The following is a 17,129-nucleotide window of genomic DNA, read 5'->3' on the forward strand; positions in this document are numbered from 1 at the left end:
TATGGCTATTTGAACAAATCTTTCCATATTTACAGTTAACATTGTTCCCGTGTGACATAGATAATATACGTATTACATGTATTAAAATTCACAAATAGGTATATTACTATCCGAGTGAAATCGGAGCGGGTCACTAGTTATATTAATTAAGTATTGGTGCCTGCGATCCCGTTGGTATGTATATTTGTAGATAGCCCTGTATTGCTAAAAATCAAACGACAAAAATAAATGGAACATCTATTCAACTCTATGTAAAAGTTTCATCGTAATTCCTCCAGCTGTTTTACGTGAGTACTTCCTACTCAAACAGTCACAAAACAAACGCATTAAAAGACAAACAGATAGTTTTCGCCTCGTTATGATTTACGATTTTATTATATGTAGAGAAGACAACATGAATGTATATGTGGATGAATGGATTCGTGGATGCATCATTGTATTATAACGATTCCAGTAGATCTCTGAATCTATATATAATTTAATATTTGCTTAGAGAGGCAGACCGGGAAAGCTACATTATCAATCACTATAAGATATATAAAATTGTAACTATAATACATTAAATTTGATAGCTTATAATCTAAAGGAGTGGTAAATAGGTACTACTCCTTAAATCGAAATGGTTTGAGTTTCAATTCACCCGATAAATAATAAAATATTTTCAGATGTGAATATTTCTTCTTTCATACTTTAAAGTGTATTCTTCAGTAGACTATATTTTGTGAATCTTTATAGGCATGTTGAGACTTTTTCATGAATTTGTATTCTTGTTTTAATGCAAGTAATGTTGTGCGTAATGCAAGTATCATAATCAGTTTACTGTTGGACTCTGTTTTTTTTGAAAAGAAAAAAAAATTTTGTATACCTTTATCCTATACCAAATCAGTCTTGTCTCTATTTACATTTACACAACTAACTTAATGGCACTCAATTGGATATTATACATGTAGGTACTAAACAATAAACGAGTAATCTACAACCAAAAAACTTAAAATTTAAATTTATTTATGTACATGTATTTTGGAATATCTCTCCCGTAAGTCTCCCATATTCCCCTAACTCATATTCTTGGAAAATGATCTGAGAAACCGGAAGTATATTAGTTTAGTCATGCTATTTTTACTCAACATTGTACGATAGGAAACATTTGTACCTATTCGTATACTGAGTTCTGATTCTAAATGATTTAGCAGTTACTGGTTGGAATGCATGATATTACGAAATTAAAAATATGTGCATAGATTATTAGTAATTTTAAGTAATCTGTCTAAGATTGCTTTTGAATCGCTAGTAATTTATATACGTATTGGTTAAATCACACGAGAATTAGAGCAGCTGGCAGGTGAACCTTACTTGGGTAACATACTTTTCGTGGCATTGTCCGATTTTTTAATACATATATTTACAAAGTATTATAATATTATAAGGAAAATCGTTGACTTATGTGCATTATCGTTGAATATACATGCACGGTACAATTTTTGAAAGAAGTCATACTTTCAAAAATAGGTTCGTAAAGTGACAATTACTAACATACTAACAACTAACATACCTTCACATTATCAGTTCTATTATATTATAACTTTATTCATTTTAAGTACAGCTGAAATATAATCATTATGAAAAACAGGAAGCTGGAATTTTGGAAACTTCCTGTTTTTATTTTTGTTTGTTTGTCACAAAGTCATAGAAAACCTGCAGGAAGATATATCATTTTATTGAAATGGCGCTCCGTATAGAGGACTTTCTCGATACATTGACTTATTATAAATTAAGTTTTACATACTACGAAGTATTTACCAAAGTAAAACTTCGTAGAAACTCATCTGCGTGAGTACCATACCATCAGATTTTTCAATCTTACAGAACTTTTGAAATAGCCTACAATTCATTAATCAAAACAACAAAATAAAATTGATTGTTGTTGTTATAATTGCTTATCCCTAATATTAAAAAATAAATAAAACACCTAATTAAAACATTCTATGACATCTGTTATCAACGCCCTCCATAAGTGGAAAATAAATAACTTCAATACTTAATTACCCAGTGGTAGGCCTTTGTGTGTGATTTTAAACACATGAGGCAGTCCTCATCTGTTTAAAATCACAGGCACACAACGTAAAATTAAATAAGGTATTATAAATGCAAACTAGCTAATTAAACAGTTATTTTAATAAACATTGTCACAGATATAGAATCAATTAGATGTCGCATATTCCCAACGATGAGAAGTTACACGATGAAGTCAGGTTTAGAAAAAGCTAATACGATTTTTTTGGTTGTTCAAGAACTAATTTTGTACAAGTTCTAAGAAATAAAAAAAAACATCTTTTAATGTAATTATGGTTTTTTGATCTATTTAAAAAACTGACTCTTTTATGCCGCTTTTCCCCTACATAAAAACCGAGCAAAACGTAATAATAGTTCACGCTTGCAAATCAAAGTTATTATGCTGTGGGTTTCACACAGAGTGAGCATTGATTTAGGTATTCATTATAATACGAATACTCGTCGATAGTTGAATTGAAAAAAAAAATGCTCATACAATAATGCGACTTCTATTGTAATCTATATCTGTAGCTTTTTTCAGTGAAAGGAGTAAATTGATTTTACTAGTAGGTAGCATTTGTGTCTCACGTAACAATAGGTCTACAGCATGGACACTAACGAAATGGAACAAGAGAGCAAAGAAAAAGATCTATTTGAAAAATACTTACATCGTACAAATAAACTGTTGAGGGTTACAGGCATGGATTTGAAGGATGATGATGGTGATAATAAATCGCTAATACAGCGTTTACGTCACCGTTGGTTCTACTGTTTTAACATTTTTTACCTCGGTACATCTATTATGGGACAAATTGGATGGTACATAGAAGCTATAATAACTGATAGGAGCATTACAGAAATCACTTACTTCTTGCCTTGTGTTACTTTTTGTTGCCTTGGAAATATGAAAGGATACTATTTTATGAAACATTCGAATCTTGTTTGTGAGGTTGTAAACAGTTTGAGAAAAGTGCAGAATTTTACAATGGAAATGCGAAAATACCGGAAAGAAGTAGAGGAAGAAATGATAAAGAATAGATTGTGGCTCTATAATATGTTCACTTATTTCCTTTTAACATCAACTGCAATAGCATTACTGTTATTTATGATTGGTCCATTTCTTATAATGGGTGTTTATTATTATTCAACTGGTAAAATATTGTATACGTTGCCATTTTTTCTTTGGTATCCTGTTGACCAAACAAAGTTAACTAATTGGCCATTTCTATATCTTCACCAAATATGGTCAGGTATGCCAACTGTAATATATTAGTTTACGACTGTTTATGCTTAGAACATATGCATATTTTCAGTTCACGCAATGAATGAAAAATATGTTGTTTTCATAAATATTCATTTTATTGCAGGTACGGTGACTGTGTTTATGGTTTTTGGTCCTGATAATTTTTTTGCAACTTGTTCCACTTTTATAAATATACAATTTCATTGTTTGCAATATGACATAGAAAAAATAGATATTGGAACGAAAAACAGAAATCTAAAAAGTAGTAGATATGTGAATGAACGTTTTCGATCACAATTTGAACAGATAATTCATAGGCATAAAATATTAATAAGGTAAATATTAAGCAAACACTAAGTAGATAATAACTGATGGTTTGTCTCACTTTTCTGAGTTTATAAAAGGCAGATTAAACTATTTTATGTTTAAAGGTAAACTATACAAAACTAACAATGATTTTGTATTCTAAACAATGAACACGATTACACTAATTTTTACGCGTATTTTTTTATTTATTTTAATTCTCGGGTGTATTATTTTAATTCTCAACACTAATTCAACAGAGTTCCCGACTCGATAACTATCTATAGCATACAATATTTTCTACAATAGATATTGTAGTAGAATCAACAGCAATCAAAGTTACTTTAATTTTGAATTCAAGGAAGATTTATAATTAAAACCATATGAATTTTATACTACTAATAAGTGCTTTTTAACTTGAAGCGCTTCAAAGATTTAAACACAATTATAATTTACTTATTGGTAAACCCACGTAGACTACAGGTGCGCTAAGAAATCAGAATAGGAAAATTGTGATAGCAACTCGAAATACGATTATCGCCTTAAGTAGGAGAGGAAAAAGGAAAAAATACTAAGTTAAACAGTAACTTAATCTCTGTAATTTTATAGGATCTATTGATGTAATTATAAAACTTTCTGAAATAGTTTGTTGCTTTCACAGTTTGGTGAATTTATTGGAATCAATTTATACAAAGTCTACTCTATTCAACGTTGCTACAAGCTCACTAATCATATGTGTTACAGGCTTTAACATTACGGTAATTTACGTTTTATTTATTTGTACTCTGCTATAATATCGCTCATAGGATGCAACCATGAAAGGTACAATAAAATCTAATTAAAGTTGTTCCAAAATAAAACTATCTATGTAAAACTACTTAGTTGGTTTTACATAGGTAGTTTTATTTTATTTTGGAATAATTAAATTTCGATCTTGTGTTTTCATTGGGTTATCAAGTAAACCTCTTGCAAAAATATCCGTTTACTTTTAGTAAAAATAACTTTTATGTGGAGAAAACATGCCGTCTGATTATTTACCTGCGCTTTTAAAAAATTATATCATTAAAAATATTTGAATTTAAACAAATAATATTATTTTGTTTCTTTTTGTCTTAATTTTGTATTTCATTTATAATTATTTATTTTCAGACAATAGAGAACAAAATTTTAATGATGCCGTTCATTTCATTCTTTTTTATGTCAATGATACAAGTAGTTGTTTTGTGTTACTACGGCGATAAAATAATGCAATACGTACGTATATTTTTTAATTTACTTTTCAACAATATCTATACACATTATAATCCTCTGTACCCTTTGTCTGTATGTTCGGAATAATCTCAAAAATGACTGAAGGTATTTTTGTAGTTTTCATTAACAAACTGATTCTTGAGGCACACATGCAATTAGTTGATTTAAAAAAAATGTAAGCTATTTAAAATACCGTGCGGCGGGGCAGGTAGCTTCAATTTTAAGAATGTAATATATCGCTGGTAGTTTAATAATATAACATGTTGATGTGACATAATATGAACAAAATAAATTACTAACTAAATATTAATATGAATAATGTCAACTTTGTAGAGCGAGGAAATCAGTGATGCTGTATATAAGAGTCAATGGTACTTTGCTGATGCTGCGGTCATGAAAGATTTACTTTTTCTTTCCATTAGGTACGTAATTATTAATTTATTTGTATTTTTTGACACGAAGGCTAAGGCACAATAAGACAAAGAATGCATTAATATAATAAGCACTTTCACAGTTAGATTAATTACATACAATATTATTTTAATAAAATTGCTTAATATTTTATTTATAAGATATTAACAAATTGCTATGTAGTCAATAAAGTGTAATAATATATAAAAAATAAATTATATTTTAAAATTAAATTTGTATGACACAAAAATTTTGTTAAAGTAAATTAACAATTTCATATGTATTTTGTCGTATATTTAAAAAGTCACATAAATGAAACTTATTAAAGATAAAGTATATAAATATTGTTGTCATATTATCTGCAGGTCGAGAAAAGCTTGTAAACTAACAGCATATCAGTTTACTGATATTAATTTGAATACATTTGGTAGGGTAAGTATACAATTTTTCGTCGTCTTATAGTATTTACTGAGGTGGTTTTTGTATGAAGTTGTTTGCGTGGATAAGTTCCTATCTCTTCGTTAAACAACTTACGTTGTAGGCTAAGTTTCAGTGGAAGAGTGAGTTACGGTACTGTAATTACCGGGTACCAAGGTTTAAACCCTAGTTATGGAAGTGGTAATACGTCAACAAGGGGTATCACATGCATGATAATGCATATTTCGTGGTGCTGTTCATAATATATAGACAAAGATTACCGAATTTACGCACTTCGGGCCCGTAGTTAAATTATTACAAATGTTACAATCGTAGCACGATAGAATAAAAATGAAAGTAGAATGAGTACGACATAGAAACTGAGCTATTATGGCTATCCTAAAATATATTTTTTAATAATAATATCTCTGGACAATTTACACACCGCTACTAGTCCCAAGCTAAGCAGAGCTTGTTTTTTTTGTAAATAAATACATATTATACATAGAAAACACCCACACCCACATGGACAATCAAGCATAAATACAAATTTTTTGTACCACGCGAGGAACCGAACTTGCGACAATGAAAATAAGGTGCTCTTGCGGTTTACCGCTAGATTACCGAAACAGCCAGTTATCCTTCATAACTGCCTGCTTGCTTTTTTAATTCGGACATGTCAAAAAATATAGATGATAAAACAGAATGTAATGCGAAAGTGAAAGGATGCAGTTATCGACAGGTTTACGTTGGCCTATCATGTTCAGATAGATCATGTACTGAGGGATGAGCCATGAGTTTCCGGAATCCGCCTATATCTACGCTTAAAATGAATCAAGAGTTGTATATAAATAAGCATAGAAATATTTAGCACTTGGTTCTATTTTAAACATGTAAGATTATATTGCAAAACCAAGATAAGTCTACGTCTAATAGGTTTAGAGTAGAATGCTGTCGAATTTGTTCAGTTATAGAAATATTGTAAAATGTATTGTTGTATGATTTACTTAGACATAGATAAATAGTCTAAAATGTAGTATGAGTATGGTATGACATATCTCTTTCTCTTTGTATCATGGGGTCACATGGTCACGTAATATTCGTGGAGCTGTTCTTGTTTATGATTACCATTTACTAGCCAGCTATTAGCTTGTTTACTGTTCCAATTATAATTAAAAAAATAAATGATATTCGCAATTAATTATCAAGTGTTGAATCGTCATATGCAGCGATGTACATAATTATGTTATATGTAATTTATGCATATATTTTATTAACCATGCAGCTATCGCAATATATATACGTATATAATTAATTTCCCTCCGTACAATACATATATACATTGTTTGACGGGTACTATTTTTACACCCCTGATAGATTACGTAATGCATTGACGCCAAGTGACATAATGTTGTAACGAATAAATTCGAAGGGGTCGTCAGTATACAAGTATATTCTAGAAACGATAGTTTAGTGACATGAATACTGGTTAAGCACGTCCAGCAAGATATGCAGGTTCAAACTAGGATAAAATAGTGGTTTTAGATTTTAACATAGATAATAATAATAAGGACTTAGTAATTACGCCTTAGTATTTCACAATTACGATGTCTTATAGCATCCGAGATAGCGAGAGAAGTACTGCAAGGCGGCAGAGAACTCTAGACATTCAAACAGCACCAAATTCTAGACTCAAGTTAAGTTGTGAAGGTTGTGTTATAGGTACTAGACAACTGATAGAAATACTATTACAAATATAACACACCCAGAGTCAAACCCACCCGGGTACAAACAATTATTTTCACAAATACAAATCTTTTTATCGTGCGAGGGATCGAATCCGTGACTAACGAAAGTAAAGCGGTGCGATAAACCCCTAGACTACCGAGCCCGTCAATTCATGTAGGACATTCTAACCGCTTATGAACGTAATTTTTTTTGTATTAATAATGTCTTTACCGTATATAGTTTTCTTTTTTAAGATTTTTCCAAGTTATTTTCTTTGCTCTACATATTTATACCCACTTTATATCACAGTCCAATAAATTTCAGATAATGGGGAGATCTTGGTCATATTTTGCTTTGCTGCAAACAGTATACGGAGGACAAGGAATAAAAAACAACTGATTTCTCAGTATTAATTATACATACCTATATTATGTATCTAGTCTAACCACATATGAATTAAATAGGCAATGTAACGGAAATTATTAAATGTATTTGCATTTATATGTATTCCTAGATTTACTTTGTAATTTTAAAATATACTTTATTGTGTAGATCATAGTTGCTTTTACAACTGAACAAAATGTGTAACATTGTTGTCTTGTGAGTGATTCCTCAAAGATTGTAGTAAGGTTTCGAATAAATTTATATTGCGTATTTACACATGTAGTATTGAAACATAGAAGGTAATATGAATTGCTTTTTCATATTTGTAGTAAAATAGTTTAATTAAGGGTTACTTGCACAGCCTTAGTGGAATTATATAATACCGAAAAATGTACTTTCACGTTATTATCTTAACAATTTGGCAGGTTTATTTGTGGTACCTAATTGCATCTCCTTATTTACTAAATAAATAAATCTGAATCTGGGATTTTTAGCTTGTTATGATTTACTCTAGTATTAAATTGCAAATTGTAATTATGTGCCTATATATATATATCGATTGAAATATCATAAAGGGGATAATTGATTGATAATCGTTGAACTATCTAAAACCTCATTGCTCACGCACACCCGTAGTTCGGGCAATAAGCAAGGTAGAGATACACCTTGGGGTTTTAGCTGGCAGGAGTCCGGCAGTACCCGCTCGTTACCCATAGAGCGATCTGGTCTCCATGTCAGATTTCATCCAGATAATAAATCCCATATATGAGTTAATTTCATAAGAGGAAATATAATTCCTAAGGAGAAAATAATGGACGTGTAATAAGAAAATAGAAATTCATCAATTGTTGCCAGTATTCAATACTGTTACATTTATTTTTAGAGAGATCATTTCATTGTTGTTTCATAGTTTTAACTAAATCAAAAATATAGTAATGTTTATGATCGAAGCTCGATACATTCTTTCATAACACCATTGCTTGCATAAATATTTACAGTTCGTCTATATGGAAACAGTTAATATCAACTGTTTACATAAACATTACGTTGGAAGATTTTCATTGCTAATATTAAGATGAGACAATATTTCCCATAGGTACAATGTCAATAATAATTAAAATACATTATAATGCGTATATTACAATTTATTCTTTACAATTCGTTTAACATTCTGCAAATGTCATATATTACAAGATTGCCAGTTTAGACTATTATTAACAGTGATGATATAAAAGGGACTTCAATACTTATACCTACAACTAATCGTCAATCTCCTCACAGTTGTGTCGTAATATTTCCTCTGTGGTTATAGCGATTTTCATAGAGTTTCGTGACTTAACAGCTGAACAGATATTAATGTTTGACATGAAGACATATTGTATCACGAGAATCGACTTAGGCAACATTTAGCCTTAAAAACTAAAAGAGTAAAAACCTAGTTTTTTGTATGTGGTTAAATAAACTTCATAGAACATTTAAAGTCAATTCTCAATCATTCTTAAACAATATATATGTATATATGACATACAATAACAATGTAAGAATGTATGTGGTGTTATATATAGGTACTAAGCCAGTTTTATTATTAAGGTTTTGTGTTCATATTATGCTATGATTTGGAATGGATGTATTAACAGCTGACTATAGCTCATGACTATATCTATATGAGAAGGAATACTCGAAATAAACGATAGACAGAAATAAATATTAGGATCATAAGAAAGGGTGCGACGCGACACGTTTTATCAAAACGAGAAAGGAATGACATTTGATTCACTGGAACACACGTAATACCCTGAATGTTCGACCCTTTTCATAATGTGTCAATTTTCATAGCCAAATTATCACCAGAAAGGTAATAAACTGAAAATACGTTTGTTTATGAATGCAGTAACATCTTAAGATGATAGGTTCTGTATCTCAGGTGTATGAACATCAAAGAGATTCTATAGGAATTTTCAAACAAATATAGCTGTAACATGTAGTGCTAAAATAAACAATGAAGAGCTTTGATAGTTCATAATATACGTATAACTTGTACATAATACATTAATGAGTAATACTGACATATTTTAAAAAAAAAATTCACACCTTTAATTTGACTAACAATTTCAGCCCAACATTGGCGTTGTTGCATGTTTTGTTTATTGGCTAATTATACACCATTATATATTTAAGGTATTTTTTAGTTACAAAATCGTTAAATACGTCATAAATAGTTATTTCAACAATGCTCACATATGTATACTGTGGCAATACATCAATGGGTATGGCAGATGCTATGAAAATTGACTTTATACCATGGAAACTGACAAAACATCTATCCATCCTTCACTTAAAGTTTTTTATAATATAATTTTCGTCTTTTTGTTACTTGCATGTATTGAGGAAACAGGGTTCCAACATATAAAACATGAAGAGTATATATACATATATGATGGAGAGTGTATATATATAAAACATGGTAGATAAGCATTAAATATTTTTGTTACGGTCTATATTCGGAATATGTATGTATATTTAGGTATATTGAAAATAATAATACAGATTTTATCATGAAGACGGAGACTATGATTTTTTTTTGATAAAAGTTAGTCTATAAATTTTATCAAAAAAAAAATCATATTGCTTTCATTTTAAATTTCAATAACATCTATTCAGCAATTTAGTTGCGAAATAATTTCGCATTTTTATATTAGAATGAATACATGTTAATAAATGTTTTTTAATTACTTAATTATATGATTACTTATAATTATATGATTGCTCGTCATTTATAACTGTACATTTATATGTACATATTTTGACTTTTAATGAAATAGTCTGAGAAAATCAAGATGAAATTGATAAAACGGCAACTTAACCTACAACAGGTATATTTGTATCTCTTCATATTTACAAAACTCAGTAGAATTGTCATTAAACGGCCTATGCACAACACTAAAATTGGAGGGCACTATTGGAGTAGTTGTAATGGGAGTAAAATCATGTCAAAAATGATGATGGAGGCACTTCTTATAAGAAATCGTCCTCGATTTATTTATAATGCTTTGATTATTTTATCAATTTTAGACCCATGTGTAGACCGATTCTCTACATATTATGACTAATTTAAATATACATACACTAGTATTACATTGTTGTATATATTGTAGCCAGTATATATTACAAAGATACTTTATAAAGGCGTTGACTATCTCAATGGGGTCATGGACATTGATGAATTAGTTATAAGTTCGAGAGACTGAGTTTATTGGGTTCGAGTGACAAACATTCGTTACTTAATTGGTACAGACTTGAAATCTTGATGACCAAGATTTATTAAGCTATTCAGGCTGTGCAAATCACGTTGATAATGATTGTAGCAATGACTTAAATAAGTATTTTCCAAGAAAATTATTATACTATATTTATTTGAAAAATGCATTTCCTTGTATACTTGATTTAATAAAAAGAGATAGCCACGAAAAAACAAAAGACAATCTTATCGCTAAGTTAATAATAAATGGTTAAACAAAACATTGTTTGTAGAATAACTTTTTGAGTTATTTCCTCTCTTAATACTGTTTACTATATCGCTAGTAAAAAACACATGTATATAAATCTGTATCATATTATCGTCATTTTGAATATTTGAGTAAAAATTTATTATTTATGCCAGCTGAACGCGTACGAGTAAATGGAACGTTTGCCAAATAAAGTGGTTCATCATGCATGATAGTGGCACATTCCCTAAGGCGACCTAAAATAATATTGTTACATATATGCAGGAGGGATATAGTCTGACGCAGCAATAAATAAGTCGCAAGTGTTACCCAGTGAACCTTCCTACGAGTGTTGTTATCTTATTTAAATGTAACAGCGCAAAACGTTATAGACACCTACGTCGATATTATGTGCATACTTCCTCCTGTGGCTCCTATGCCGGTTATTTTTAATAAATTTATTCTACTTCGTTCTATTGCGAGACATTTGAATAATCATATAATGTTAATTGAATTGGAACTGTCATATTCGTCATAACGACTGATAACTAAGTACTTATTACACATTATAATTTTCTGATCAAACTGTTATTATACCGCCGCCACACGAAAATCTTATTTGTCTATTTCTGTGTGTATTCGATCTATGCTTGTATTTAGCACCTTAGAAACCGTTTCCTTTTCTTATCCTTTCTAATCTTACTTTGGAAAACAATCATTTGCGTTCTTTGCCTAACTGGAATGGCAATTATGATAGTCCTAATACATAAGTGAGAGGTTAATAATTTCTTTTGGTAATGACTATAAAATTTAAATTCAAAATATTAAAAATTAAAAATGGTCCCACGATTAGGTAGTAATACTAGAAAAAAGAAGGCTGACTCATGCCACGCTCATTGCACATTAACATGTTAATTTTGAAGCCAGTTTTGAAGATAAAATCTCTTTATTGTTTTATTTTTTAAACTATTTGTACCAGAAAAAGAAAGATTTAAAACAAAATAAGAAAGCTACCTTTTCTGTTCCTATAGAATTCCTTAAGCGAACATCTTTTCAACATCATCAAGCGAACATCAAGCGAACTCTTCCACATGGATAAGTGTGTGTTTTAAATTACATTAGTTACATTAATATTAGGCGCAGAATATAAAGAAACATTAGGACTAATGGTTTTAAATACACATAAATTAAGACAGATACCGTTACGTGTTCATAATGGTTCTGACATACCCAATGACGTGAAGATACCCAGTATATATACTATTACATAATATCAACATGCATGTTGTGAACTGTATTCAAGACATCTGCTATAATTTATGATTTGAAATATAGGTTTACTATTATTAGGAGAATTAAATTTAACATTACCAATATAAATGTAACAGAAAGTAGATAAGTGTCACTATTCTATCAAGTGGTTAAACATATAGTGAATATGTTAGGTAGGATATAGACTTCTTACAGTTGTCCGAGTTCATTGACTTCAATAGCTTCTTGATTAGCTGTGTTTCGTCTGGAGGGTGAGACATAGCAGTGAAATTAGAGTGCGATAAGGAAGCATAACATCTATAGTAGTTGGACCTACAAAGGGCGTCATATAATGAAGTGACATTCGTGGTGTTCTTCACGATTACGTTAATAAAATAATGTGTTAATAAACTGGGCTGGTTATAAGTGAACTTATCGCTGCTTTAAGTTTTTATTCTTCTAAATGTTATTTTTAATAATCGTACTAATATACTATGAGCATCAATAATAATATACGAATGAAACTATTCAAAACCAATCTCGGTAACAGGATAGTGGTATGATAGGTGTGGTTCTAGTAATTAAGTGGTGTGTTGTCAAATTGAGTTAATTATTACATGTGTAGACATATGATTATACGGCTCGTATGAAGGAAGCAAGATTAGAGAAGTTACATAACCACTTTATATTAATAATTTTTGAGTTAAATTACACGTACGTACAAAGTAGTCAGCATGGATACCTTAGTCTCACCTATTACAGTAGTTATTTTTAATGTTGAAAGCAGTAAATATTTTACGTAGTATAACTATATTTATGTTATATTAATAATACAATAGTTACAATAGTTAATCATAGTCATATAACAGATATGAGATACTAATTACATACTTTTTATTTATAAGTAATATGTAATGTGACTATTTGTATGTTTCAATCATAACTTATTTGGCTTCACTCTGTGTCATGTAACCGACTTCTTGAATTAGTGGTTTTTTAAATTCAAATTACAACAATTTTAATACAGTACAGGAATTCATCCGATTTTTAAGTAGGTGTGTGTATAGTAATTAGGTATTAGTGTATACCAATCACGAATATTCTCTTTGCATAAACTCTCAAATTTAGTATATGACTGATAATACGAGTAGTGTCAGTTTACAAAGTTAGTTATTGTCAGTTGTCTAAAGATGTAAATCTAGACATATTTTGTTATGCTACTTATTTTGGTGTGTTGCAGTGTTTATTTAAACACCTAATCTATCTCCTGGTGAAAAAATTTCACGATTGTTTCTGGAAATATAGTCTTTTAGAACATTTCTAAATGACATTTCTTAACGAAATTCAGAATATTGTAAAAAAGATTTACGCACATATAAAATTTTTTAAAAGTATTTGGCTCTCTGGTTATAATTTGTATATTTTTAAGTAATTCGAAATACTTTAAAATATTTTTCTAACCACAACACAACTTTTGAAAGATGCTTAAATGTAAGTTTATTTCAATAATGATCTTTATATTATATTCTATTCTACTTTGTACATAGGAAGAACCCAGATCAAAACAAACAATAATATTAATGAATACATCCATCATACCATATCATCACAAGAAAAACAGTGTGCTAAACCGCTTGATCACAAAGAAAGTCGAGACAATTTAACTCAATAAAAAAGAATGTTCTCTTTAATTTGTTAAGACAATCTTCTATCAGTGTCCATATAAATTGATTAATTATAATTCCTAAGCTATTTTCGTTACTACGTATAATATTAGAGATACAACATCAGCTATTTTCTTTGTTTATAGATGCCATGAACTTTACTAACCGTCGTCAAAATGCGGAAAAGTGGTATAAAAACAACTCAACACTCTTTTGTGCTATTTGGAGTGTCTCTAAAGGCACATTATTTTTAAGTATCAATTTTATTCATAATTTGTGGCGGAATGCTAATCCAAGTTCTGAAAATGTATTATTTCTGCGTTACTGATGTTGTTATTGACCTATTTATAAGGTGACATTTTCTCTCGCTTTCGGAAGGACAGTCTTGCTCTCAGCCTGCCTCTCTCATTATCTTCAGTTAAGGGAAAAATGTTTAGCAAAAAAATTTGTATGCACACAGCACATAGTATGCCCATCTTCAACGTGGTTGCTTTTTTAAACCATTGTTGTCAATTACTGGTAAATTTGTAACCGTGGGACCTGGTTTCCTCTTCATCATATCATCTTCATACTGAACGGATGTAGACTATCTCTAACTAAAAAAATGTAGACGAAATCGCGAGTAGCTTCTAATACTTACTTATGTACCGTTACTCAAACAGCGGATAGTTTGATCTGTGACCTGAGGATATGAATAAATTCAAAAGTTATTCCGAGTCACGAACTCATCCAATTGTTTAGACAAACGAATTGCGCATAGATATAGCATACGTATATAAGATAAAATATGAAGATGAAAACCTAAAGAAAATTTATATGGAATATTATTTACTAGCTATGTCCGCGGTTTCATCCGGGTAAAATTTATAGTCTATATGTTATATTGATGTATAAGCTATATTACTGTATAGTTTCATTAAAATCCGTTCAGTACTTTTTGCGTGAAGGAGTAACAAACATCCATCCATACTCACAAATTATCGCGTTTATATTATTAATAAGATATTATCTGTGCCCGTACCCTTTAGGAGTAAAAACAATTTTAAAGGTTTACTTTTATCTCAATGGTATATGGTATGTTCTTGTGTAGTATTGCCAAGCAGATCCACGGATTTAGCTATTATATACAAGCAACCGATTACAGCTTGTTTCTGTATAGAACATCTACGCGAAAATTAATCTTAAGTTTATATATTATGCAAGTTACAAATTTAACTGAATATTTTGAGAGACTGCGCGATATCTTCGTCAATTATATTAATCATCATAATTGAAATCAATTTTTTAATAAAATATATATGCTTACATATTGTTCCTGCAACACAGACTAATTAGTATCTACATATACACATATTATATACATCTACAATAGTTTATATGTATATGCCTAAGTATAATATCATGTTTTCCAACAAGAAACCTACTCCAACTATAACGAATTTGATACTAAACCAACCAAACAAAAAGTATTTAAAAAGAATTTTCAAAATGACTATTAGATGACTATAAATGATAATTATCAATTAGAAAGTCATCTCGTATCAAACACGTACTGGAAAATAGACGTATTGAGAACATTTTCCATTTTAATGCCGATTGATTGTCGATTGTCTCGGTAATGTTATTTGTATGTCAGTTTAAATGTAATATTAGTCACGTATTTTGCATCCGGTGTATCCCGAGCAAATGGAAGTAAACCTTAACTATAGATTAAATAATATTTACGACGTAACCCTGACCTTACATCGATTTCTAGATTCATCTCTACAGTTCTACGAAGTTTTTATGCGAGTATTTTTTTTGTAAGATAATATATTGTTAAAACCTCACTGTGATAGAGTATATATTTCACGTATTTGCATATAAAGTTGTTCCCAAATACAACTGAGGGAGACTGGTCTGAATATCTGTATCACCTAATTTCGACGTGCAACTTGCTTTGTGAGCTGTTTCGGTTGAAGTATGGATAGGGTGGCAGCGAAATTATATGATACATGTATCCAATGCATGAATAATATTACGGGCTTCACGTGATAACGTAATGTCCGTGTATATCGGCGACGTTGACTAATATTGTCTTGGTCCGTCAGAACGTTCGACCCTCCAGTTAAAAAAAAATAAACGGTAACACTATACATGTACTCTGAATGTTAAAATATATATAGTATTGGAATAACCAAAATATTCTAAGAAGAATCCTTACTTAATATCGAGTATGCGTATCTGATTGTTCCATATATGTATGTCATTTTAGAGGCTAAATTCAAAGGCTCTTAATAAAACTTTAAGTAAAGATAAGCTAACTACTAATACAGTGCGCTGGTAGAATAATATTCATCTTGCACGACATATTTTGTGAATGGCAACACTAATCAAGATCAAGTCTAATCCTCTGGCATGTAACACGAATATTTATTACCCCTACCTCTTAACGTGATTTCACTACAGCATGAGTTAACACGCACCTATCTAATCTAGATAATTAAGGGATGGATTTTATGACTTATGATTTATTACTTTTTTAGGGTTCCGAAAATAAGGAAAAATGTAAATCCAAATTGTTTGTTATAACAGAGTAATATTTTAGAAACTGCTATGGTAAAATAAACATATAAATTATGTGACAAACTACATTTACATTTACTTTTATTCAAGAGTATTATTAACAGGCCATTTAAAAGTGACTGATTGAACGGAGAACAAAATATTAATACATAAATCTTGGAAATACATGAATATACGATTTTATAAATTAAATAATAAATATGCTATCATATTTATTGTTAAACATTCGAAATGGGTTTTTTGCGCATTCATGTGGGTACGTATTTGTGATACAAATAACATATGTATATCACGGTGCTGGGTAGATTTAGACAATATTATGCATATCCAGAAATATATATATATATCTATATCTGAATTTTTGTTTGTTTGTAT

General features: G+C 29.9%; 1 protein-coding gene across 1 annotated transcript; it reads left to right on the forward strand.

Moving 5' to 3' along the window:
* The first annotated feature begins 2,659 nt into the window (after positions 1-2,659).
* On the forward strand, positions 2,660-7,804 carry LOC131854744 (putative odorant receptor 92a). Its single transcript, XM_059205887.1, has 7 exons — positions 2,660-3,302; positions 3,420-3,630; positions 4,260-4,356; positions 4,748-4,852; positions 5,183-5,271; positions 5,626-5,692; positions 7,730-7,804. The coding sequence occupies exons 1-7, from the start codon at positions 2,660-2,662 to the stop codon at positions 7,802-7,804; spliced, it is 1,287 nt and encodes a 428-aa protein (XP_059061870.1).
* The last annotated feature ends 9,325 nt before the right edge of the window (positions 7,805-17,129 follow it).

This window comes from Achroia grisella, unplaced genomic scaffold, assembly GCF_030625045.1.
Source record: "Achroia grisella isolate CSIRO2021 unplaced genomic scaffold, CSIRO_AGI_Agris_v1 utg1245, whole genome shotgun sequence".
Lineage (NCBI taxonomy): Eukaryota > Metazoa > Arthropoda > Insecta > Lepidoptera > Pyralidae > Achroia > Achroia grisella.

Excerpts from the sequence above, each read along its gene's own strand:
- LOC131854744 (XM_059205887.1), top strand. The coding sequence starts at position 2,660 with ATGGACACTAACGAAATGGAACAAGAGAGCAAAGAAAAAGATCTATTT. Across the intron at positions 3,303-3,419 it reads TCTTCACCAAATATGGTCAG|GTACGGTGACTGTGTTTATG; the intron begins GTATGCCAACTG and ends ATTTTATTGCAG. Across the intron at positions 4,357-4,747 it reads TTACAGGCTTTAACATTACG|ACAATAGAGAACAAAATTTT; the intron begins GTAATTTACGTT and ends ATTTATTTTCAG.